Source organism: Eretmochelys imbricata, chromosome 27 (assembly GCF_965152235.1).
Source record: "Eretmochelys imbricata isolate rEreImb1 chromosome 27, rEreImb1.hap1, whole genome shotgun sequence".
Classification (NCBI taxonomy): domain Eukaryota; kingdom Metazoa; phylum Chordata; order Testudines; family Cheloniidae; genus Eretmochelys; species Eretmochelys imbricata.
The window spans coordinates 2031544-2057834 of NC_135598.1; the positions used below are offsets into that span (position 1 = coordinate 2031544).

A 26291-nucleotide genomic window follows, 5' to 3' on the forward strand; every position below is an offset into this window, starting at 1 on the left:
CCTTTCAGAGTGATGGGGTTGGAGAATTGATTCTGACCTGGCTGGTGTGGTTATTGCAGCTACGTGACATGGGCTGCCGGGGGCAGAGAGGAGTTTGGGTGACTACATCCAGTTTACTCAGTGCTGCAGTTACGGATTTGCACCAATGTGAGTCCAAAAGCTGGGTTCTTTGGGGCACTTCATGAATAGCTACTTCTCCAGAGCATAGGGAGGGTCGGTTCAGCTCATCAAACCCAGCAGAGAGGGACCACGTCTCAAAGGTGCGGGGGAGGCTGAAGCCCCAGGTCTGCCTTGATCAGACACAGATAGCCCTTAGCTGTGAATATGGATTTACTTCCTGGCAGGCCGGCAGGGCAATCCACCTATCCTTCGCTCCAGGCACCAGGCAGGGGCTAGGCTGGGAAGAAGCAAGCTCTGTTGGGGCTAGCCAGTAAGGCAGTCTCATGGCAGCTCCTCTCAATGGTTGGGCCTTCCAGCAGGAAGTCACTTCTCCAGCCCTTGACTTTCGCCGCCCACGGGGTCCAGGACACAGATGGACGCCTAGCCTGCCGCATCACATTGTTAATGAATCTGGAGCTCAGGAAAACGAGGGGAGAACCCCGGAGACAGCCAGGCAACTCCTCCAACAAGCCTCAGTCCTGAGGCCTCCAGTCATCCCAGAGCAGCGCCCTCCACCCTGCCCCACTGTTCTTGGCCCAGTCTCTAGCATGCATGCGCTGATCAGCAGTTTCCTTGGTGGTGATGAAGCCACCAAACTCCTCCACGCTTGTGACCCATGATGGGATTTGAACCCAGACCTGCAGAGGCCAGGGCGGCAAGCAGCTGTCCCATTTTAGACCCAGCTTCTTGCTGAGAAAAGGCAACATGCAGAGCTGGGGAAGTGGTGATCTGGGTCAGTCTGCAAGAGGAAAGATATTTAAAATATATATAATATATACTTTTATTATTCACCCGTTAACTCCAGTATTTGCCAATCATGAGCTAGTTTGCAGCAGTTACATTCCCTTGATCACGTCTGTACGAGGATGCAATTAATTGAAACAAAGGAGACCGATGCCACTGCCCAGGGTGTGGCAGCTGGCATCCTGTGACACAATCATTAAAATCAGGTGATGGTTAAGTCCCTGCTCCTCTGCAGGAGGGTCTTGCTTCCACGGAAACCCCAACAGCCAGTGGCAACCTTCGCTTCCTGGCCCAACTTCTCAGAAACGTCGCCTCTCCTCTCGGGGATTGGTTACTGCAACACCAGTCCAACCTGAGAGAGCCAATGGGAAACAGGTTAGGAAATGTTGACGTGACAGATCCTCTCTGTTTCAGTCCCCAACTCTGGACACCTGGCACATGTTCTCCAGCGCTCCCCACGGCTGCTGGAACGCAGCAGCAATCTGAGCCACACGGGGGAGTCCAGCCGCAGCCTCCGTTAGACCAACTAACGGAGCCCACAGCCCAAGGGAACCCGTGGCAAAGGCCTGAAGAACAAGGTGTTGGAGAAAGAGCACACCCTCCTCACAGTAGTGGTCCCGTGGTAAGAGCATAGGGCTAGGAGTCAAGACCCATGGGGCCTAGCCACTCGTTCCTGCGTAACCTGAGGCAGATACTTACCCTTGTGCTTTGGGAGACTCACCTGTAAGACGGGGGTGACACGGACTGCCCCACTGTGCACTGGAGAGGTCCCTGCCAGTGCAGGATTCTGGCATTTGGGGGTGATTTGTATTTATGTTCAGGTTTTTCCCTGGCTAAGTTAGTGCCTTTGAGTTCAGAAGCCAGTTTTCTGCACGGGGATCCCCTTTAGAAGGAGCCAGCCGCTCTCGGGGGTTCCCTGGTGCCAGCTGTTGTGTGATGGGTCATTTCTGGATTGTGAAGTGCTCAGATTCGCTGATGGGAGGTGCTGGGGAAGGGCCAGAGCTGCTCAGCTGCCAAGGGGCACAGCTGGGCTCAGGGCCCGTGGCGTTCGTACTCAGCGCCTTCCTGTGTACTCGCAGCAGCACAGCTCCCCCGGTGCCACCCATTTCAAGCGGTGCTGAGCAGAACGAGCCAGTTAGTGACCGACTGGCTGCTTCGTAAAGGCTAATTCTCAGCAAGCGAGAAAAGCCTGATATGGTTCTAGCTGTTGCTGGGGCTCTGCACCCACATAACTGCTGTGGAATTCATGGCTGCAAGGGGCATCAAGCCGAATACCATGGCCGGATTAGGTTATAATCCCAACTGCCATAGGCATTTTCTCCCACTGCCACAAGCAGCAATGCAAACCTGGCCAGGGGCGTTCTGTGAACCTTCCTCTGAAGCAACAGAGACTGGCCACTGCCAAAGACTACAGCAGACACCCCAGAGCTTTGGACCAGCGTGGCAGGTCCTGTTACTCCAGCCAGCCTGGATACCGTATCTACTGCACAGCCCAGAAAACACACGCAGTGCTATATAACAGGAATATTTCATAATTTTAGTGCAACTTCCATCCCAAGGCAATTTTCAAGCTAGGTGCATGCACTGAAATGCTGTCACCTCTGGGGTGTGGAAGTGGTGGACAAATGGGCAAGACAGCACGAAGGGAAGGGAAGCTGTGGTCAAGAACTCCAGGACAAAACAGCTCCTCGTACAGATGCAAAGATACCCGGGTCCCATTGCCCAAGCTGTAGGGGGGCTCGAACACTCCTAGTTGGGAGAGGGGAAGCCCAGTGTGGGAAATGGAGAGGAGAGGAAAGTGATTAGGAACAGTCAGCATGGATTCACCAAGGGCAAGTTATGCCTGACTAATCTAATTGCCTTCTATGACAAGACAACTGGCTCTGTGGATGAGGGGAAAGCAGTGGACGTGTTATTCCTTGACTTTAGCAAAGCTTTTGACACGGTCTCCCACAGTATTCTTGCCAGCAAGTTAAAGAAGTATGGGTGGGATGAATGGACTATAAGGTGGATAGAAAGCTGGCTAGATCATCGGGCTCAACGGGTGGCGATCAATGGCTCCATGTCTAGTTGGAAGCCAGTATTAAGTAGAGTGCCCCAAGGGTCGGTCCTGGGGGCTGGTTTTGTTCAATATCTTCATTAATGATCTGGAGGATGGTGTGGATTGCACTCTCAGCAAGTTTGCAGATGACACTAAACTGGGAAGAGAGGCAGATACGCTGGAGGGTAGGGATAGGATACAGAGGGCCCTAGACAAATTAGAGGATTGGGCCAAAAGAAATCTGATGAGGTTCAACAAGGACAAGTGCAGACTCCTGCACTTAGGAAGGAAGAATCCCATGCACCACTACAGACTAGGGACCGAATGGCTCGGCAGCAGTTCTGCAGAAAAGGACCTAGGGGTTACAGTGGACGAGAAGCTGGATATGAGTCAACAGTGTACCCTTGTTGCCAAGAAGGCCAATGGCATTTTGGGCTGTTTAAGTAGGGGCATTGCCAGCAGATCGAGGGACGTGATCGTTCCCCTCTATTTGACACTGGTGAGGCCTCATCTGGAGTCCTGTGTCCAGTTTTGGGCCCCACACTACAAGAAGGATGTGGACAAATTGGAAAGTGTCCAGCGGAGGGCGACAAAAATGATTAGGGGACTGGAACACATGACTTATGAGGAGAGGCTGAGGGAACTGGGATTGGTTAGACTGCAGAAGAGAAGAATGAGGTTGGATTTGACAGCTGCTTTCAACTACCTGAAAGGGGGTTCCAAAGAGGATGGATCTAGGCTGTTCTCAGTGGTAGCAGATGACAGAACGAGGAGTAATGGTCTCAAGTTGCAGTGGGGGAGGATTAGGTTGGATATTAGGAAAAACTTTTTCACTAGAAGGGTGGTGAAGCACTGGAATGGGTTACCTAGGGAGCTGGTAGAATCTCCTTCCTTGGAGGTTTACGAGGTCAGGCTTGACAAAGCCCTGGCTGGGAGGATTTAGTTGGGGTGGATCCTGCTTTGAGCCAGGGGTGGGACTAGAACCTCCTGAGGCCCCTGCCAGCCCAGGGTTCGGTGAATGGCAATTCCCAGTGGGCAGGCGTGAAGCCACCCATCAGGAGCTCAGCATCAGCTACCGAGGGCAGAGCCCGGTGACTCAGACCAGGCAGGACATGCACTGGACTCTCACGGGTGCGTGCTCCTTACACGGGCAGTGTCCAGCAGGCACCATGGGGTCAGTCATTCGGCATTTCGCCACCGGACTTGTTGTAAAGGCCCGAGAGAGGGCAGATGTGCGGCACTCACAGGTGCAGTTCTGGGTATCCTGCCCATTCCCGCATGCTGCCCTACACAGGACAAACCTTCTGCCAGATGCTGCCTCGTTCCCAAGGCACCCTCAAAAGAAGGCTCCCGATGGCTAGGCAGGGGCTTAGCCCTCGCGCTCTGCACCTGCAAAGCACTTTTCAACACCAACTCTCCCCAGCCTTGTGTCCTAGCTCTATTTTACAGATGGGCAGGGCACAACTGCCCTGCCTCGGTTTCCCTGTGGTGACAGAGGAGTCAGTACCCAAACCATTAAGGCTCAGGGGCTCCTACCTCAGTCTGTGCTCCAAGGGGACAGAAAGGTGGCTTTGATAAGACACAGGTGGTGTAGCCAGCTGCCGCCAGGGCTCTGGTGGAGGCTGCCAGACAGACTGCTTTTAATGAGCCCTTGGGCTAGTGCTTCTAGTTGCCTGGCCCTTGGTAGCAGGGTAGCGACTCAGCCCAAGGAAACCCTCCCCACACAGGCAAACAGCTTTGGAGGGCCCAGCAAAGCCTGTGGTACGTCCAGGCGCTAATTCCCAGGGGTACAAAGGCTGCTGCTCAGCCCAGCCCAGCCCAGGCAGGAGCTGACAGGGCTGGCTCAGGAAGACATCCCTGGCATTCCCCTTGACAAGTGCGTTACAAGCGGTTCTGCCTTCTGCTAAAGCATCGCACAGTGGCTGTTGCCGGGAGCTCAGTGGCTGGTGATCTGACTTGGTACCACACTGGCAGGTGTCCTGCGAGAGAGCCTTGCAGAAATCATTCCAGCGACCAAACCAGATAACCTACCCGCACAGCCCCCTGGCCAGCCCCCACCAGGGCGACCCCTGTGCTGAGCAAGGAGCTTACCTTTTCTGCCCCCATGCTGGGGCATTTCCAATTGTAGAGATAATACTGCAGATTCCCGTCCCCAATCCCAAACTTCAGCTTCTCCAGGAAGGTTTTGTTTTCCATGAGATCCAGTGCATTGAACACATCAAACCCCCTCTGCACGGGCGAAAGGGGAGCGAGGTCATCAGTAAGCCTTCCCCAGGGCCAGCCTCTGCAGTTGTGCTGTCCTCCTCGGCCTCCAGGCACTGCCCGTCCTGCAAGCCTCCCAACTGGCCATGTGGCCTTTAGCTGATCGCCCCAGGGGAGAGGCCCTGGATTGACTCCCCCTCTCTAGGGGATGGGGGCCATTGAGAGAAACCTGCTCAGCTGCTGCCCCTGCTTTTGGTGTCCTCTGGATAATACAGGGGGTCTGGCTTCATGGCCGTCAGGCCAGTGTCGTTCTGGGAGACCAGGGTGGGCAAAGCACACGCTCCTCACAGCCATAAAACAACAAGGTGTCATCATTCACGCTTTCTTTTAAAGGTGGGTGGGGCCCACGTCTGCGGCTCCCCCCAGATCTCAAGGGCCAACCTGCAGCATGCAGCTGGTGAGGAGGTGGCTACAGTCAGCCTCCTCAGGGGCTGGGGTCACAGGTCTCAAGCCTCCCCCCGCCCTGGCAGCTCTCTGCCGAGCCCTGGTGCTCCCGGGGCGAAGGGGCTCCACGCCTGCTCACCGACTTCGCGAGGATGAGGGCGTCGCTCATGAGGTCGAGGAGGGGAGTCTTGGTGTGAACGTTGTAGAAGGAGTACGCGGCTTTCAGGCTCTTGTGAGTGGGGTGGTTCATGATGGTGGAGGGCAGAGTGTAGAAGCTCAGGAAGTCCGTCACCTCGCCGGTGGGGCTCTGAAAGCAAAGGGCAGCAGCATAGGTACGGCCTGAGCGAGGCCGAGACAGGACAGAGCAACAAGCAAGAGCCATCTGAGGCCGTTCGGGAGCTAACAGGGGCCACGCCACTAGCTGGCTGCCTTGCCCGCAAGCTCGGCACAGGGCAAGGCCAGTGCCTCAGGGCTGCACTGAGGCTGGTGCCAAGGCAGCACAGCGACAATTGCAATAACCCAGCCTCTTCTGCACCGCGAGGCCCGTCCCGTGGAGCCCAACGCTGGCACTCCCCCCCCCCTTTCGAAGCCGGCGGGAGCCATCCCCTCCCATGCTCCCGGGTCAGTGACCCCCGTCCGAGCCAGGGGAGGAAGCTACAGACGCTCAGCAGGCAGAGGACAAGCTGAGCCTTCCAAAGTGACTGGGGCCCGGGTGACAGTCTCCAGCCCTGCCGGCTCACCTCCACCACGAAGGTGTCAATGATATTCTCCTGCGGGAAGAACCAGTGCTCCACCTCCTCACGACTCATGACCGGGGTCAGGTGGAACTGCTTCAGGTACTCGGTCAGAAGCTTGTGCACAGCAGCGATGTCTTTGTGCTCCATTGCCCGCAGGCTGGATGTCTTCGGAGTCTGGAGAGAGGGGGAGAAACTGTCCGTGCCAGCTCTAGAGCATCTGGACTCGAGCAGATTTTTTCAGTACCCAAAGGGCCAGGATTGCTAACGATTATTAACAAAGAGGGATCCTCCCACAAGCAGCTGCCTACAGGGCATCCCCACACTGCTCTTTTCTGCTCAGGACCCCCACACCTTGGCCCATCCTCAGATCCCTGCCCACCTGGCTCCCTTTAACTGACACCCTGCAGAAAGCTACGAAGACCACCTGCACAGGGGTCCCAGAATCCTATGCTTTGGGGTCTGTCACACGCAAAGAGGCTTCCAGCCACCCATGACCTACAATAACGCGTGGTGTTGTCGGAGCTCCAGATTCATGCCAGGCTTGCAGCCATGGTGCCCCCTGCTCTGCTCCCATTCTGGCACACATGCTAAGTGGACCAGGCTGGGCAGGAGACCATTAAGGAATACGTAGGTGCTGCAGGAAATGGGCTGCTGATCCAGTAGGTGGCAGCTTCCCTGGCTTGGCACTGAGCCCACACCCTGTCACGGTGCCAAAGTGAACTGGAGGTGCCAGCTTCTGCATAAGAGGCAAAATCAGGGCCCTGCCCCCCATGGTCACAGTGGGACAATTGAGTCCAGGGTTCATGGGGGGAGATGTACAGCTCATTTATGAGTTCATCAAGTGCTCTGGGATCCGCCCAGATGGGAGGTGCTACAAGGAAGCAGCAGCTCCTTACGATGGTCTAAGTGACTTCCAGAGCAACGTGCTCCATTTATACGTCCAAAAGGTGGGTTCTCTGAACTGTGGGGGCCACACGCTCAGCCTGCATCCCTTGGGCCTCCCGCCCCTCCAGTGCACAATGGAATTCGCTGCTCCTGGTCTGGCGAGACCAGAACAGGAGGCTGGGGTGTTTTGGGGTTTGTTTCTAGTCTGAGCTGATTCCTGCCCCATGGAGCAGCAGTGCCTAGCCAGACCCAGGGCTATGGTTGCTATGGCGACAGGCATCCTAAATACTCTTTAAAGAAGGACGAAAATTCTTTAGTCAGCAGCTGCTTAGGAGCGAGGCCGGCCGGCTGCGAGCTCCCCGGGAACTGTGGGGGCTCTGGACCAGAAAACAGCACCTCAGACTCCCTGGAGGGAGCAGCAAAGCCAAGCAGGCACTGCCATTTTCCTGACTGTAACTGCACTCAGGCAGTGGCCACCCCAGCACGCTCCTGGGGATTACAACACAGATTGGCTCGGCCTCTTATTGTTAAAGCAAACCTCTCTGAAATCGCTGCCAAGCCCGTGCACCTGGCTTCCCCGAAGGGCAGGGGTCTGACTCACCAGGCCACAGTCCGCGAGAACTCATGGCCCACAGCTGCACACGCTCGAAGACAAGCGCAGGGACTCAGGCAGCATGAGCTACGTGCTAGGCAGCTAGTGGTGGCTGTCTGGGACCTGTCTGCCACACTGACCACAACAGGGAGGAACTCAGAACCAGCTTGGATGTCTGAACCTCAGCAATTCACCTCCCTTCACAGCCAGCTCAGGAGTAAGTGGTTTGCACCCTTCAGGTAACCTAGAGAGGCAGCATCTACTCCATTCACAAGCACATACCTCTGGCAGGCGGTAGAGCTTCATGGTGCGTTGCATAGTCATGTTCCTGCTCAGGTGGGAAAACTTGACTTCAATCAGTTTCCGAGGATTCAGGGACCGATGCCAGTATCTGCAGAAACACAAATCTAGGTCACACATGCAGGACGCTCGCGATGGAGAAGGCTGGAAAGAGCATGCAAGTCTTTTAAGTGCCAGAAGGTGGCAAGCAAGAGCACAAGACATCAGGCTAATTAGCAAGGCAGAAACCTCTCCATCACATCAATCTAATCAATCTGTCGTCACTTTCAAACCCTCCATGGCCTGTCCCCATCCCACCTATTCACTACTGTCAACACCTGCCTCTGATTGGCCCAACATGCCAGCCTCTATTGCCCACTTGCTAAATTTTCAAACAAGTCCCTTTGCAGTCTTTCCCATGCTGCCCCTCATGCTTGGGATGAACTCCCTGTAAACATCCCCAAATTATCTCATCACCCACTTTCAAATCCCTCCTTTGCTGTGATGCCCACAGAAACCTGAGGACAGCTAGGTCGCTGGTGTACTGAGACCACTGCCCATCATGTGGACCAATCCTGTTGCATTGTTTTCTTGGGCTCCCATCTGTCTCTATCTACCTGCCTTCCCCTGTTTTAAACTTGGATTATAAAGTCTTTGGGGCAGGGACTGTCTGTTGTTCTGCGTCTGTGCAGCGTCTAGACCGTGGAGCTGTGGTCCATGCCTGGGGCCTCTAGGGGCTATAGTAATTCACACCCAACGGCTCCCAGAGAGAAAAGCCAGGGCAACTTGGGGTGCATGTGCGGGAGGAGTCCTCGACACGGTATTGCTTCATGGCCTTCAAAGAGCCAGCAGCTTACCCTGAGGACACACAGAGCTGTCCAGCCAACTCCCTGAAGGACACTGCTAGCAGGAGGAACCCCAGGATGTACCTGGTCCACTCAGCCCAGTGGGATCGTGGGTAAATCAGAGTGCGCTGCTAACAAGCCATGGGAAGAGAGGTCTGTTAAGGGCCAAGTCTGCACTGCTTGTTGGAGCGTCACTTACCTACAAGTTCCGACGGGTTTTGGCAAGACTACCCCTGCAGTGTAAACAGCCTGGAAAATCCCCTCCAGGTGAACCCGCCGGGTGATCTCCCGGATCAGAACCGGGGCCACCCGTTTAGACCGCAGCTTCTTGTGGACGCAAAGAAAGTTTATCTCCACCATCTTCTTCTCTCTTGAGAGGACAGAGAACAAACCCGGAAAGAGTCATACAGAGTTGTCTTGGCAGGGTTACTCCAATTCCCCAAGCCCAGAGCATGGCCTCACCTGGGGAGGGGGGGGGGCAGATGGGAGTCACCCCTCCCTGCTCTGCAGAAGGGACATGGGACATCCCTAGTATAAGAAACCAGGCCAGGGGAGTGGGAGGTTTCCCCATTTGCCCATTCCGGGCCATCACCTGTCACCAACTCCGTGCCCCACTCCTGGGCTGCATTCATCTAGCTACGCAGCGAAGCAATTCAACAGCAGAGCTGCCTGGCCTCTCGAATAGGAGCCCTCTGCTACCAGCGTTTGGTAAGTCACACAGGTTGGGTTTGTGCTTCTCATGCACTAAGAATCATGGCTGTCCCATCCTCGATGCTGCGTAAATAGCATCACACTGGCGTAGGGAAGCCAGAGGGTCTCATTGTCCATGGCCCCTGGGGAGCCCAAGTTGCTTAGGCGCTTTTGAGAACTTTACTCTGAGCACAACAGTTGTCCAAGGAACAACGTGCTCTGGAGAATTTCCACACGAAGTCCCTTTCCTACAGCCAGAGCTGTATGCTGGCCATGTTAGGAAGCACTAACAAAGCTAGTGTTGGAGATTCTTGTATGTGAGACTTCCTCTGACAAGAGCTGCCCACCTTAACCAAACCCCCTTTCCCTAATCATGGGACACTCCTAGAGCCCCCGCGGTGCACACCAGGCCCGACCCCGCAAGGACCCCTCGGACCCAGCCCAGGAGCATCCGACCCCACAGTGGGGAAGAACTGAGACTGAGCCGAACAGAAAGGCACTTACGAATCGTAGATGTGGATCGTGGCTGGAATAGCACTGATGAATCCCACCAGCTTCTTGCTAGAGATGACTCGGACCCCACAGTGCCACTGGGGCAACCAGCCGGGGGGACGCAAAGCCCTGGAGAATGGACAAGCCTTTGTTGGTCCTTGCATATTCCTGCACCAGAGGCCCCAAGGCACCCGTTTTTCTCTCCAACAGGCCCTGCCTCCCCCCAACGTCCTGGCTGACTCTAGTGCGGGCAACAGGCACCAGTGCAGCCCTGTCCTTGGACAGCATGGGCCCAAGGGCTGTGCTTCAGCCTTGGCCCGGAGGAATCCCAGGTAGATGAGGACAGAACGTTCAGCCTCCATGGGCCAGGCAATCCTGGGACTTCCCACAGAACCTTCCAGCCCAGGGACCTCAGTGGGATCTAGGCCACCAAAGAGAAGTCTGATAGGTGGAGAGCACACAGCACGACTAGCTGGGCACCGTTTGAACCAGAGATTCCCTCCGTGCCATGGGCAACCCACGCTCACCCTAGGAGAGCTACGAGTGCGAGTCTCGCCAGTGCTCAGTGCTGGCCTCGCGCCGTGTTCACAGAGGGCCAGCGCTCAAAGCCCCACTGTTCTCAGGGAGAGCAGCGAGCCCAGAGCCCAGGGGAGACCCCAGCCCAGAGTTCTCGGCCTGACTCGCTTGTGAAGAGAATTAATATTTTATGGCTGTTTGTCTGAAGGGCGAGCCCCCACCCCGAGCACAGCGACAGCACCCCCGACACCCCGACCACAGCACTGAGCAGCACGTCAGAGCCCCTGCCATGGCACGGAGCCCTCATCGGGCTGGGAGGGACCCAACTGCTGTCTTGCGGCTGACTAGAAGCGAACTCGAGGAGAGCAGTGTCCTGACCCAGGGCAGGGAGATGACACAGGCGTAGCGGCCAGGAGGCAGAGCTATCACTGTGCACAGCTGCAGGGTTATCACTCTGTACTGTACACAGCTGGGTGGGTTATCGCTGTGCACAGCTACCGTGATACATTACTTGTAAAACACTAGGGGTTCTTCACAACCATGGCAATGATATACAGATTAATTAGCAATAATTAATCAATAGCACATACAGAGCACCTTTTACCCCAGGATTTCCAACTACTTCACAACCTGGCAGCCCTCCGATGTGGAGGTCATTAGTGTTATTGCTGTTTTATGGAGCGGACCAAGAGTTTAGCACAAAGACTCAGGTTTAAAGCCATACAAGCTACGGCCCAAGAGACCCCACCGTGCTGCCAGCCTACAGTAACAAGCAGACTATGGGCTGGCTGCAGGAATCCCTGGGTGAGGTTCTCTGGCCTGTGTTACGCAGGGGGTCAGACTGAAGGATCATGATTGTCCCTTATGGCCTTGAAATCTAAGAATCGCTAAACGAGCGGCTTCCTCCCAGGGCTATGCAGTGAGCAAGAACTTTGAATGCTGGGAGCTGCCATGGGTTATTTATATCACACTGGCACAGTCCCCGTGCTTTGACTGCTTCTTAGCAAGAGCTGGTCCCTGGCCTGAGGAACACAGGGACCAGGCAATGGTTCAGGTGAAGGAGGTGTGCAGCCTACAAGGAGCAGGAGGCCAAGGCAGGTACATCTGTGGGAGGAGGGATTTTGGAGGGGGAATGCTTGGAATGGTCCCCATGCAGCATGAAAGAGGATCCAGATTCTAGAAAGAGTAGCAGAGATATAGGGCTGTGTGCAAGGGGTCTGCAGGACCGGCAAGGGGACAGCAACAGTCTGAAGTAGATGCAATAAGTGAGTGGAAGAGGGTGAAGGAACTGGGGTCCTGGAGGAGATGGGTAAGGAGATAATCACATGGCAAACACAACCACAGCAAGCGAGGACAGAGATGGCCAGCCCCAGCCCAGCAGGAAGGGCCCGTGATTTCAGCTGCTGTGGGCGGGGCGGACAATATAGTTCTGTCTATTCACCCTTCACAGCAAGGCCATTAATTCACAGCAAGGCCTTTCCTTCGCCTGGCTGTGCCACACAGCATGCAAGCGTATTGGGTAGGGAATGGATTAGAGTGACCACCATTCACAGGTGACCAAGACGTACAATGCTGAAGGCACCGCTGGTATCTTGCCAGGCCAGAACGTGACCATGTATACCAGTTCCTATCAGAAGGGAATGCACAGAGCCTGGGGATTAGTTGGAACTTCTGAGAAGAGGAACCTGGCGTGGCATGATACTCCATATTCTTCATAGAAATATTGTTATGATATGAATATGGCCTAAGGTATATTTTATGCAGGATGGGTCTTGTAAGATATCATTGGGAAGGTTATAATTTACTGAATGTGATCCTCCAATTTGTATCATTTCTGTATCTGAAGTTAGGAATATTGACTATGTAACAATTACAACTGTGTGTGTACTTGGGGAACGCCGGCTGGACAGCAAGCAACCATCCTGGATAAGCCATTAAGGAGAACAATAGAACTTTGAAAATGCTAATCTCACTCCTTCCTGAGACGTTTACTGGAATGCTGCATTGACACTGCAAGGTCAGGTAATAAGATCATGTGATGGAAGATACTACCTTGGACATTTCTGGTACTTTCCCATTGGAAACAAAGGCTTTCCGCCTTATGTAAATTCTATTTATGGCTGGGAGGCAAGGCCATCAGCACTCTCCCTTCGCTGCCTTCCCACCGAAGAAGTAAGACTGCTAAAAGCACCTGAAGAGACAAAGGAACTAAGCTGAGGGAAAGGCAAGGGCTGAGTCAACACTGAGGCCCTGGCTACACTTACAGATGTACAGCGCTGTGAGTTAAACCCGCCTTCGGAAAGCTGAGTAGGGAAAGCGCTGCAGTCTGTCCACACTGCCAGCTGCCAGCGCACTGTCGTGGCCACGCTTGCAGCTGCATTGGGAGCGGTGCATCATAGGCAGCTATTCCAGCATTCACATGGCTGCAACATGCTTTTCAAATGGGGCGGTGGGGGTGGAGTGTGACAGGGAGCGTGAGGGGAGAGAGAGTGGATTTTTGGGATGCTGCCTCTCTCTCACTCACTGAAAGCAAAGGGCAGCTGTTTCTTTTTTCCTCATAGAGGAGATAAGCAGCTGCTCCTGGAAAGGGACCCCAACCGCCCCCCACCGCCTCTCTCTTCAAGCAAACATTAGCTGTCGGCACTCCAAACGGAGCCCCCCTGCCTGGCTCTCACTCATTCAAAGCAAACAGTAGCTGTTTGTTTTTTTGATAAGCAGTCCCCCAACGCCATGTCCACGTCCAGAGCTCACAACCAAACAAGAGAGGACGCTTCAGTTAAAAGGATTATGGGGAGTTTCTGGAGGTCAATCAGTGCGTAATAACGTTACTCCCCATTTACACTGGAGCTGGAGCGTCTCCGGCGATGTGCAATAGCTGTTAATCCTCTCGGGGAGGTGGAGTACCAGGAGCGCTCCAGCCAGGGAGTCAGAGCACTCTACGTGCCTTGCCAGTGTGGACGGGGAGTAAGGTAGAGCACTCTGGGAGGCTTTACGGCGGTATAACGTGCAAGTGTAGCCAAGCCCTGAGACAGAAGAGTCTAGTCTGTAAAGAGAAGTAACTGGAAATCTAAGCTACAGAAACTCTGCATCCTGCCCAAGTCAACATTTAGGGTGAGGAATTACATTTAGCGAATCAAACTTAGTTGGCGTGTTTTGTTTTATTTGCTTAGTATCTGCTTGCTTTGTTTCCTATCTCTTATAATCACTTCAACTTTACCTTTTATAGTTAAACAAGAAAACAGTTTATTATAACATAACCCAGTTTGTGCAATTTATAACTGGGGGAGGGGGGGTAAGAAGTTGTGCATATTTCTCTTCACATTGAGGGAGAGAGCGAATTTTTATGAGCTTGCAATGTGCAGATCTTTCTATACAGTGCAAGACAATATTATCTTGGGTGTACTTTCCAGAGGGAAGCTGCACTTGAGTGCTGGGCAATTTCCGTGCTGAAACTTCCCATAGAGGGCTGTCTGCAGCCTCTGTGTGATTCTACAGCTGGTGCTCCCTACCTGTGAGTGTGCGGCCAGAGAGCCTGACTCCGCAAAACAGGGACTGGGAGCCCAGGCTAGTGGAGCAGGCAGGCTCAGTGAAATCCCAATACATCAGGTGGCATCCCAGAATGCGGGTCCAACCCGGTACAGCAGGGGACCAGGCAGATCTAGGATCAGTCCCCAGCATTGACACTGACTTCCTGAGTGACCTTTGGCATGGGTCAACCTGCCCTCCTCTGTAACCACAGCTAACATTTACCCATGGCACGGGGATGAGGAAGGAGGCTCTACAGAAATGCCACCTTGGCCTTATCAGCCAATTAACAGCAAGTTTATATTGTTGGCACAATCTGGTCATCGGAGTCTTCATGCTGCAGCTCCAGGGCAGCAGGGCACAGGTCGAGTCAGGAAGCGACTGAGCTAACTGTGCTCACGCCCCCTTCCAAGGGAACAGCACAGTCAGGGTCGGGGACAAGCTCAGAGCTGGGATGCTCTGCCCTCCCAAGGCTCAGAGGAGTTCAGAGCAGGAAGAGCCACATGTGTCCAAATCCTCCTGCAGGATACCTGGGGTTGCATGGCAGAGACATCGACCTTTCCACACCACTGTGCATGTGGCGGGATGGGGACGGCAGTGGATGAAGGGAGATTTGGTGGGGAAGGAGGCAAGAGAATCAACAAATAGCTGCAGCACCAGCCCAGGGGAGCCAGGTTTGCTGGGCCCCCATCCCCATGCGCCCTGGCCCCTGCTCACAAGGTTGGGAAGAGCCTGCTACTCACCACAGCAGGAATTCAGGTGAGTAATCAAACCGGAACATGTTGTCATCATCTTCCACGTAGTTCTCATTCAGGAGCGTGTACAGCTCTTTTAGCTAAGAGAGAGATCAGTCGGCTGAGGAGGCAAAGCCGGCTAGTCAGTAACAGCCCCCCTCAGCTGGGCCCCCTGACTGGACAGCAGCAGCGACAAGGGGAAATCCCATTTGCTGTGGGGAAAGAACACCTTTAAAAAGGCCAAGCTAATGCTGGTGCTCCGCTGAAGGTGGCCTCCTATGTCAGGAGACCAGCTGCTGCCTGAGTACCATGGAGCATGTCCCTCAAACTCCCCCTTTCCTTTGCCTAAGCACCCATTACCGTGGATGCGCCAAGAGCAGAAGTTCATAACCTGCCTGCGGAGCCAGGTTAGGACAGAGTGGGGCACACTGGGCTTCCGGGGGTCACAGACTGGGGCGTGGACTCAGGAGCTAGTAGGGTGACAGCATCGAGCCTGGGGTTGGGGGCTACAGAGACACATGGAGATGAGGGAAGAGGTTGCAGAGACCCATGGGGATGAGGATACAGGGACGGGGCAGATGTGCCTGACTGAATGGGAGAGGCTTGGGGCCAGCCAGGGTCTGCATGGCGGAAGCTCCCCAACTCCCTAACAACCCCCCCACCCCCACACAAAAACACCCTGTTCTATACTTCTCCCACCCAATCCCAACAACCCTCCAGGTTCACTCTAGGCTTTTTCCCTCTCCGTCAGCTCCTCCATTATCCCTGACTCCCCCAAGCCTTTGCACTGCTTCTGACAGGTGCAGGAAATACAGTGCTGTATTGTAATTTAAATGAATTACTCAATGTTCTGTATTAAAATGCCTAGTAAGAAATCTATTTATTAAAAAATATTACGGGCATCTTTTTTTGGTCTGTATTATCACAGACATACTTGCCTACAGCTATTTTGAAATAAATTAGCTAAATAACTGAAACTGGCCTAATTTTATAGTGTGTTATTTTGACAAATAAAATATGCAGAGTTTTTTAAAATATTGTGTGCAGAATTTTTAATTTTGTTGGTGCAAATTTTGTTATTTTTCAGCGCCGAATTCCCCCGGGAGTAAGCCAGTGCAACAGTAACTGGGCCAGTCATTGCTGCTGCAGGAGCAGTCCTTGGCCAGCTCTGGCCATTGCTGCCACGTGCCCTCTTCTCGATATGGGAGAAACCTCTTAGCTCCCAACTCATCTGTGGGTGCAACCTTGGCCCTGGAGTTGAGGGGGGGACAGACACTCCTGCTTCTTTCCTCTTTGTCAGGCTCACTTCATCTCCAGCAGGCAGGTTTAGATTCCCAGGGAGGCACCTGCTGGGTCGCCCAACCCCGAGCTCCAGAGACAGGTGGGAATTTCCATCTCCCGCCGGGAGGGTTGGTCTGGTAGGGGGACTGACGACACTGAAGCTACAAATGCGCAGAGGCCCGCCTTGCCTCAAGGAGAGAGCAGCCCAACTGCTAGCCTGAGCCGGGGAAGTGGGGCGGAGAACGAATTCTACGGCTCCAAAAACAACTCCAGCAGCTCAGTACTCGGGGCCCACAGCAGGGGCTCTACATTAGAGACCCCTCCCAACCGGCTTGTCCTGCCTTGGCCCTTCTTACCACGCCTCGGTCCCCCAGGTCCAGGGCATCCCAGGTGAAGCCTGGGGGCAAGGTGTAGGGCTCCTGACGGATATTGTCTTTGTCTGGTTCCACCGGCCCATGAGTGTTCACCACTTCTCCTGGGAAAGAGACAGGAACAATGAAACGGTCCCTCAGCCTCTGGGAGCCACCTGCGTTTTAATAACATGCTCTGACATTCTGAGAGCACCTTTCACCCCAAAGGGTCCCAACAAATTTCACAGCTGTATATACAGGGATCATTCCCCCATTATTGAAAAGCAGCCAGCTCTCAGGTGGAGCAGAACAGCTGTTTAACAGTACACAGCAACACTACGCCATGGAGCTGAGGAACTGAAGAGCTCATTCCATTAAACGGCAGGCAGGTTTAGGGGAGCAGAGCTGGACTCTGACTGGGCCCAGGGCTAAGAAGTGGACAGGCACTGGCTTTATGCCTCACTTGGAAGGTGATGCTTCCACACCAGCTGCCTGCTGCTCGCTGGTACTGGTTTATTTCTTACTCTGAGGGAAGGGTGACTCTATGGAATCATTAACTCCTCCCTGCAGATGCTGGTTTTTCCTCAGTTTCCCACTCCATTACTGACCAAACCCAACCCCCTCAGCGGGTCAGATCTCAAAGTTACAGCCAGAGATGGTATTAGCTGGAGGCCACAAACAGCAGATCTTTCTCTTTGTGAATTTGCACCATCATAGTCCTTGGCCTACCAGCCAGCCCTTTCCTGAAACTCCCCCGTTGTCCACAATACCCTCCTGGAAGCTTCCAAAGGAGAGTTTCTCCCTGCCAGCTCCAGCTTTTGCCATTTGGCAAACGCCAGGATTTCCCACCCTCTGTGCTTTAAATGCAGTTGAAATTAACAAGGCTACTTTTGTTTAACTACTGTGACTCCTAAAGCACTTTATCAAGCCAAGAGATCTCGATTTGGGCACCAGCCATACTGGGAGGTTAGCACAGCCCAGGAAGTGGTGGTGCTAATTAAGTGCCACTGAAAAGAAAGTACAACACATTGTCTTCATGCCTCCCGTTAAGGGGAAAAAAAAAAAAAAGGATTTAAAAAAAAAAGGATTAAAAAAAAAAATTCTAGGCAACAGAGAGGTGAATTTAAGATCCAAACAAGAACCCAGAGAATTAATTACCCCAGAACCTCAGGGCCAGTGCTCACCTGGAGCAGCTCCCATCGCGCTCAATGAATGCGGAGCGCTAGAAAATCCGGCCCCTCAAATCCAGACTACTTATGTTCACCAGATTCTAAGGAGCATCGCACAAGTCATGTTGCGTGCTTGATACTGTCCTTTAACCAAACACCAGGGGAGACGGCATGGTCTAGTATTGAGAGCCGGGGGTGGGGGGTGTTTCAGGCAGTCGGAGCTCTGGTACCAACACTACCACTGATGTGACCTCTGGACAAGGCCCCTGATCATTCTGTGCCTCGTTTCCCATCTGTGAAATGGAGAGAACACCTTCTGCTTTACAGGGGTTTGTGATGCTTAACTGATGTTTACAAAGCCCTTTGGGATCCTCACACGCTCTAGGATCGGATTCCCATCCCCTAGGACACCTACAGCACACTGGTGTATTACAGTAACCATCCAGACAACAGAACAAGGACTGAGGTCTGCGTGCCAGACTACCTGAGCTCATTCCCTTCCACAGAACAGCCCTTCCAGAAAGCCAGATAAAGAATCAGATACACTGGTAAGGTGCCAGTGTTGACAAATGGATACAGAGCTAGCCAGACGTGACATGGGCGGCAAGGGGGATCAGACAGAGGCTTCTTCAAAGGAGTTGCTGAAAAGAGCCAATTTCCCAGTCATCGCAAGGAGGAACAAACCCTGGGTCACCTAAGAAAACTAACAGTTTGGCCACTGTGATGTAAAGCTCTTCTCAGCTCAGTTTGGACTAGGGTGGGCGTTGCCAGAAGCAGAAAGAAGAAGCAATGCAATCACACAGACACCACGGGAGTTTCTGCAGAGATCTGCTCCGATTCCTCCAGGACGCAAAGTCCTTCCAGAGACACAGCTCTCCGCATCAAAGAGCTTCTCTTCCTTTCAAAACCATTTGTCAGCTGAGCATTCTGGCCAGGACAGAGGAATGGCTCATTACTGGACAGCATCACTTCAGTGCACACTCACCAAGTCAGACGCAGTTATTAGTGCGCAAGTGACCTAAAATCCCCCTTCGAACAGGGTCAGCACAAGTCTTACTGGGGGAAGCTGCTGCTTTTCCAAAGAACAACTCCAGAGATAATGCCCAGGCCAGCTTGGCCAGCTGAACTATGAGCAGATCAGACTTCTTGTCACGATCCCGCCCTGCTGAGGAGATTTACTGCTTTTCCCTTACGTCGAGAGATTGAGAGCAGACTAGTGGGCGTCAGGATTCCTGGATTTGATTACCAGCTCTGCACCGGTGTCACAGCAACACTGGCAAAGTCTGTGTCTCAGTGTCCCCGCTGTCGAACAAAGAAGCAGATTAAGCCATTGATGGACCTGTTCTCCATGAACTTGCCTAATTCTTTTTTGAACCCAGTTATACTTTTGGCCTTTACAACATCCCCTGGTAATGAGGTTCTTCCTTTTGTTTTAAACCTGCTGACCATTAATTTTGTTGGGTGACGCCACGTTCATTGAGATGTGAAGGGGTAAATAATACTTCCTTACTCAAGTACTCAAACAGGAGAAGAGAGGATTTGAAACAACAAGTTCGATTAAGAGAGACTTGAATATGACCTGTGGAGATCTCAGCAACCTTCCTTGGAACTTGGTAAAACTGATCAAATGCAGGGTTGGTTTAATTGTTAAAGGAACTTGGAACCAGCAGTTTCCACTGACAAAATAAAGATGAGACAAATATGAGCAAATGTTATGGCTCTAACTTTAAAAATATTATTTTCAACTGCAAACGTATACCAACTTAAGCGGGGTCTTTAGGGTCTCGGCAATTTACGTTTCAAATATTGGGTATCCCTGACAGCCTTACTGTGCTTGGGTTGTGCTGGGTGGTGTTATTATGGAAGAACAACAAAATGAAGTGAACCTACCTAGGCCAGCCCAAATACTAAGGTGATGGGTCCAAAAGGAGAATCTCGACAGAGAGCCTTGCAAGTTCGTTATGATAATGTACCGGCCCTGGCATAAGTCTTAGTCACCTATCTGCACCATGACAATAGTGAACAACAATGGAAGGAAATATAGTCTAGTGGATCAGGCACTAGAATGGGACTCAGAACACCTTGGTTCAATTCCTGCCTGCCCGCAACTCCCAGTGTGACCTTGGGCCAGTCCTTTAGTCTCCCCGTGTTGGTTTCTCCTATCTGTAAAACACGGATAAGGTTTCCTTATCTCACATGGGCGCTGTGAGGATAGAATCCATTTATAATGATGAGGGACAGAGGAGTATCAAGCTACAAAGAGAACGATAAATATTGACCAACCAAAAACCTGCTTCAGCAAAGGCTGGGCTAGGCAGACTCCGGATACAGAAGTTTGGGGTTTACCACCACCCAGGACACAGTCATGGTCACGGTGAAGGGATCCAGGACACACTAGCGTAGGAAGGATGCCCATAAGGTACTTACCTAGTTTGGGTACCGGCTGTGTGTCCCAGAACTGGTAACTGCGCTTGCTGGCCTCCTCCATGGTCTTGGCGGGTCCCTGACCTACAGAGAACAATTCAATGGCTTTCTGAATCTCCTGGATCCTCTCAGCTGGCAGTTTCACCTGAGTAGCAGAGAAAGGGGCACAAGACGACAGACGACAGTGAGCCATGCTACCAGACTCTGTCGGCTCCTGGAGCTTGAGTCTAAAACAGACAAGAAGGAAGGTCCTATCACCTGTGCCTCGACTTGCTCTGGGCATTTGAATGAGGGCAGCGCTTGCGGGTGGGGATGGGGAATTAGGAGGTGCAGGGAGCACAAAGGATATTATTGCCCGTCCTGCTCATGTCTCTCCCACAATGCTCTGTGGAATGACATCGACATGCCCCCCATCTCCAGGGCGTTAGCTGCGTCCAAGGCACGTCTGTATTAAGAAACTGTGAAGTACAGGCACGGGAGCCCAGGGGCCAGCAGGACAAGTGAAGCGAGCCATCCTCAAGGCCGCCCTTTGGGCAGGAAGAGCTGCCCAGCAGACACATACCAGCACTCGGCTCTCACAGTGAGATCCGCTTTGGCCCTATCTTTCACCTCCTATTAAGCCAGGACTTTGCAAACTGATAATTGCAGCTGCGTGATGCAAACAGTAGCAAAAACACCATGGCCATTAGGACCCAGGGAAACAAGTGCAGCAGCATGGCTCTCTCCCTCCTCATCTTGCCCTGCCCAGCCCCCCGCCATCTCCTCTCTAGTGATGCAGCATTTGTATTAGGATAATGCCCAGAGGCTCCAGCTGAGATCAGGAGACCACTGCGTTCAGAGCTGTACGCACACACACAGGAATTTACCATCCAAAGGCCCCCCCAGAGGGGCTGTTACTTGCCCTCACTCAGTGACAGAGCCAGGAATAGAACTCAGGTTTCCCAGAGTCCCAGTCCAGTGCCCTACACACCAGGCCACAGTGTGTGTTATGGCAGTTCCTCCTCCTCCCCTCCCCAGCCACCTGCCCCCCATGTCCAGTGCTGCTGCTGAGAAGCACTGCTTAAAGGTGGCGAGGAGTCAGCTGCCTTAACCACAGCCCCTGCTGCTTCTCCAGCTCCTCCCCAGCAGCACTGCCCTGGAGCAGAGCACAGTGCAGGCCCAGGGGAGGAAGAGAGCAGCCCAGCCAGCAGCAGCCATTCCTACTGCCCCATAGCCAGCAGCACCCTTCTCTCCCCTCTCCCTCCGCCATACTTCACACACCCAGGATTACCCACAGTTCCGGGGGGGACCCGAAGGATTAGAATAATAGAATCATAGAACTGGAAGGGACCTTGAGAGGTCATCTAGTCCAGTCCCCTGCAAACGAGGCAGGACTAACTATTATCTAGACCATCCCTGACAGGCATTTGTCTAACCTGCTCTTAAAAATCCCCAATGATGGAGATTCCACAACCTCCCTGGGCAATTTATTACAGTGCTTAACCACCCTGACAGTTAGGAAGTTTTTCCTAATGTCCAACCTAAACTGCTCCTGCTGCAATTTAATTTGAATGTGGGACTGGAGTTCAGTGCTTTGGGGTTTGAGGTGCAGACAGTTTGAAGTCCCCTGAATTGAGCAAATCAGGATCAGATGTTGTCCAAAAAGCAGACAATACTGGCCCTGTCTCCAGTGCAGGCAAGGGCAAGACACTGGCAGGCGGCGGAAGGGTCTGGCTGGCACAGAGAGCAGTGAGCCTCTCCTGGCCACCTCACAGCAAGGCAGCAGCTGACTGGCCACAAGCGCCAGTCTGGGCATGCTTACTACAGCACCGGTGCTAGCTTGCATTTCCTAGCAAAGGGTCGTGTCCAGGCCCAGATCTGCCCACAAACATCTGCTAGCATCAGTGGGAGTTCTGGCACATGGATCAAGGCTCGGAGAGGGCCCTAAATCTTAGAGCTCTGAGTAACAGAATGCCAAGGGCAAGTCTCAGCATCAGTAGCCTCTTTCCCCACCCACGAGTCATGCTGGAGACACACACATACACACACGCAGAGGATATATTCGCTCTCCAAAGGGCAGGCTCTCATCTGGGGGAAAGACCCACCAGCCTGGTGGTCAGGGGCAGTTCACCTTTACTGGCTGATCCTGAGCCGGATCAAGTTGTTCTCCTCCCTTCTCTTTCTTCCGTTTCTGTTTCTTTTTCTTCTTTTTGGCTCCACTGTCATCCACTGGACTTAAGCCGCTAGGGAACAAAGTAAACATCATTGGAGCGTTTTCTGAGGGCATTTATACAGTCTCAGCATCTCGAGAGAAAACAAAGGGCTCCCTGTTCTAAGTCAGACCCGAAGATGCATCACACCTGCTCCGGGAGCCTGAATAATCCACAAACAAGGAATGCAGCCAAGAGTGCATTTCCTGGGCTAGTTTCAAGCCCATTTCTTAGCGACGGCACTTCCCAGAAAAAGCCTCTAATAAAGGAAGGTTAAAAATATTCATCCTTTTTCAGACTGGTACCGCTGCCCAGCGCTGCAGGATCTGAGCACCTTCTGCCTGACACAGGCTGGCGAGAGGGAGTCCCCAGGGGGACAGAGGCTGGGGCTCCCCTCCCACTCTGGGAAAGGGAAAGTGCTCTGTGGGGTACGGGAGTGGGAATGGCAGACGCCGTGAACGTCGTTCCAGTTATGAAGGAAATCAAAGAGGACGGTATCACAGCATTTCCTGAGGCTGCTCAGACTCCGGATTCATCTAGATTCCTCTGGGAGCTGCCTCCCCTGAGGATGTTCTGCCCCGGGCTCTGCCATGCTCTCTCCTGGGCTGTACAACCTACATGGCCCCCGAGGAGCTCCGCTATATTGGCGGGGGTTGGGGTTCAGAGACCGAAATGTACGCGAACGCAGCGGAGACAATCTGTGAACTGCCCCACCACAGAGGGAATTTTCTGTTCTTCTTGCTTGATCTTACCAGTTTGGGGAAGTTAACGGATCTGGCCCATACTCTGTATTGGTACATCCATACCAGTGGCAGAGCTTGTGTGGGGGGTTCAGAGGCATTCCCACCCATGCACAGAGCAATCAGTAGGTGCCCAGGAGACAAGCAGCACAGGGAATGCTGGTAACTACGAATTCCGAGACACAAGCCGATCTCCACACTCCTCCTTAAACCTCAGAGCTGTCCAAGCCATGGCTCATCAGGCTGATGTGGCTAAGGCACTTCAGTTTCATAGCAAACAGTACCCAAGGGAGTGGCCAGCATCACACCCGAGGGCCTTTGAGTGCCCTGACCTGAAGGATTAGGTGCCCGTTTTACAGCTGGGTGAACTGGAGCTGGCCTTTCAGCAAGATTGCATGAGACTCGAACCCACAACTTCAGCATTGACCTTCAGCCACCGCACCTGAAAACCACATTAACCCTCAGCTGCTCCTCAAAACCACAGGGACTAACCTGCAAGATCTGAACAAAACACAGAGGGCAAAATGTAGAAGAGAAGGAACGACGTCCTGCCCTGTGCAGAGCATGTGTAGCACCAACTAGCAGGGTCAGAGAGAAGGAGCAGAGAATGGAGTAGCCAATTTGAGAGTCACACCTTTCTGCGGTAACCCTTGGAGGTAGATCACCAGCCCTTCCCCAAAACATCCCGATGCCCCGGGAGCTGAGCAGCGGTCAGGGCAGCCAGGGAGGCCAGACAGGAGGTTAGCAGTCCTGGGACGGGAGGACGTTCTACCAAAGGGACCCTGAACACAAGGGCTACAGGAGGCAAATGAGTAGTGCCCTACCAAATTCACGGCAGAAAAAAATGCGTCTTTTGTGTGCTTTTACCCTGTACTATACAGATTTCATGGTGCAGACCAGGGTTTCTGAAAGTGGGGGTCCTGACCCAAAAGGAGGTCACAAGGGGGTCGCAAGGATAGTGTAGGGGGGTTGCGGTATTGCCACCCTTACTTCTGCTCTGGCTTGAGAACTGGGTGGCCAGAGAGCCGCGGTTGCTAAGTGGACGCCCAGGTCTGAAGGCAGCACCCTGCCAGCAGCAGAACAGAAATAAGGGTGGCAATGCCATGCCATGCCATGCCATGCCACCCTGACCTCTGTGCTCCTGCCCGCAGAGCCGGGAGGCTGGAGAGTGGTGGCTGCTGGCCAGGGGCCCAGCTGCGAAGGCAGCGGCCCAGAAGGAAGGGGGCAATCCCACACCAGGCCACCCTGACTTCCGCACTGTTGTTAGTGGAGACTCTGCCTTCAGAGCTGGGCTCCCAGCCCGCAGCCGCCGCTCACGGCACGGAAATAAGGGTGGCCACGACCCTCTTACAATAACCTTGTGACCCCCCCCAACCCCCTTTTGGGTCAAGACTCCTACAGTTACAACACCATGAAAATTCAGATTTAAATATCTGAAATCATGAAATTCATGATTTTCAAAATCCTATGACCGTGAAATTGATCAAAATGACCTGTGAATTTGGTAGGGCCCTTCACAGGAGGTGAGGAGAGAGCAAGAAGTCTTTTGCTCCTCATAAGTCAGGTGACACATGCCTAACAGCTCCTCTTGAAATGCTTTACTGTCCCAGTGGAACCAGCCGGCCCAGCCCCTGGCAACTGATACCCCTTCGGACAGTAAGACACAATATAACCCAATCACATAGCACAGCTAGGCTGCCCAGGGGCCAGAATTCGACCAGCACAGGCCTAGCCAGCTGCCGCTCAGAGCAAGCGGCAGGAGACCCCGGAGGAAGCCAGAAGGGGGATGTTTTGCAGCAAGTGGAGAGAAGAGGCACCTCAACCACACACTCAGCAAGCAGCCGATCGGCCCTCCAGCCCCAGACCTGCACCCAGACCCCTGCTGAGCTCACAGGTCAGTTGGTTTGCAGACCCCAGAATACAGAGCATTTCTTTGGGTATCAGCCAAGAGCTGCATCCTTCACAAACTGGCTATTATCTGCACTGGGCAAGACCTGCACAAGGAGAAATTCTGGGCATGGCTACACTGGAAACTTCAAAGCGCTCCTGCAGCAGCGCTTTGAAATGCGAGTACGGTCGCGTGCGAACGCTGGGAGAGAGCTCTCCCAGCGCTCCTGGTACTCCACCTCCATGAGGGGATTAGCTCCCAGCGCTCGGAGCCTGTTTACACTAGCGCTTTATAGCACTCTGACTTGCTGCGCTGGGGGGGGGGGGGGGAAGGTGTTGTGATTTTTCACACCCCTGAGCCAGCAAGTTAGAGTGCTATAAAATGTAAGTGTAACCAAGCCCTGAGTTACAGGACCTTAGACAGGACTGTGAACTGAGGGGCCATGTCTATGAACTACCCTCAGCTCCCGGGTCTGCCTCGGAAACCCCAGGCACTCAGCACCTTGCAGAGTCGGACACCGTAAGTGTATCTAACGGTTACGCTGCCAATTACAGGAATGGAGAATTAACGAAAAACAAACAACAACATAATATCGGGGCCTGGAAAACGTACTGGCACTTTCTAGCTGGAGAACTAAGCTCACTAGCCAGGGTAAAAACTAGAATTTAAACACTTCCTAGCTGCTGTAGCCAAACTCACTGCACTCACCAGGGCTCCTGGCATCCCTCCACACCCTCCCTGCGTGCCACCAGGGACTCCCTGCACCTCCACAGCAGGGGCTCTGCATTCCCCCATTTCAAAGGCTCTGGGTACCTCCCATCCCTTCTTCCCCCCATAGTAGGATCCTCAGTTCTCCCCGCATGCCAGAGGCTGTGCGTCACCCATTTTCCCAGTGCCAGGGGGTTTGTGTGCCACCCCATTCTCCCCTCCCATTCCATTCCAGGGGCACTCTGTAGGTTAGAGTGTCCATCACAGGAAGTTGTTCCGGAATAGCTGAAGAACTCAATACGGAGATAAGCCCTGAGTCATTCAGGGTGTCAAGATTTTAACCTCTACTGGGAGGAAAGGCAGAGCTGAGATGGGGTGGTGTTATGCTGGAAGGTGCTAATGGCTGCCATCAACCAGTCTTTGATTTACAGTGAGTTCCAGAGTTGAGTGAGGCTGGTCTACTAATCAGATGCCAGGGGCTTCACAGGTCCCCCGATTTGCATCAGAATCAATAGGGTTTTGTACCCTGGTGCCTAGAACATTCCCGACACTTTGGAATTGATCAGAGACAGTGTTCAAGAGACAGACACCAGCACGCCGAGCGTCACACCTGGCTCTGCTCAGCCAGGAGGTGAAATGGTGGTGGGCGGCCCTGGA

General features: G+C 53.3%; 1 protein-coding gene across 1 annotated transcript in view; it reads right to left on the bottom strand.

The window, feature by feature from the left end:
• Positions 1 to 922: 922 nt before the first annotated feature.
• NMT1 (N-myristoyltransferase 1) overlaps positions 923 to 26291 on the bottom strand; it is a 35534-nt gene continuing 10165 nt past the window's right edge. The window contains exons 2-12 of the mRNA XM_077806116.1: positions 22220 to 22331; positions 20113 to 20254; positions 16523 to 16641; positions 14895 to 14986; positions 10123 to 10239; positions 9128 to 9298; positions 8087 to 8195; positions 6331 to 6501; positions 5730 to 5897; positions 5036 to 5173; positions 923 to 1255 (exon numbers count right to left, since the gene is read on the bottom strand). Coding sequence (XP_077662242.1) covers positions 1235 to 1255; positions 5036 to 5173; positions 5730 to 5897; positions 6331 to 6501; positions 8087 to 8195; positions 9128 to 9298; positions 10123 to 10239; positions 14895 to 14986; positions 16523 to 16641; positions 20113 to 20254; positions 22220 to 22331 — 1360 coding nt within the window. The 3' untranslated portion in view covers positions 923 to 1234. The remainder of the gene's footprint in view (positions 1256 to 5035; positions 5174 to 5729; positions 5898 to 6330; positions 6502 to 8086; positions 8196 to 9127; positions 9299 to 10122; positions 10240 to 14894; positions 14987 to 16522; positions 16642 to 20112; positions 20255 to 22219; positions 22332 to 26291) is intronic.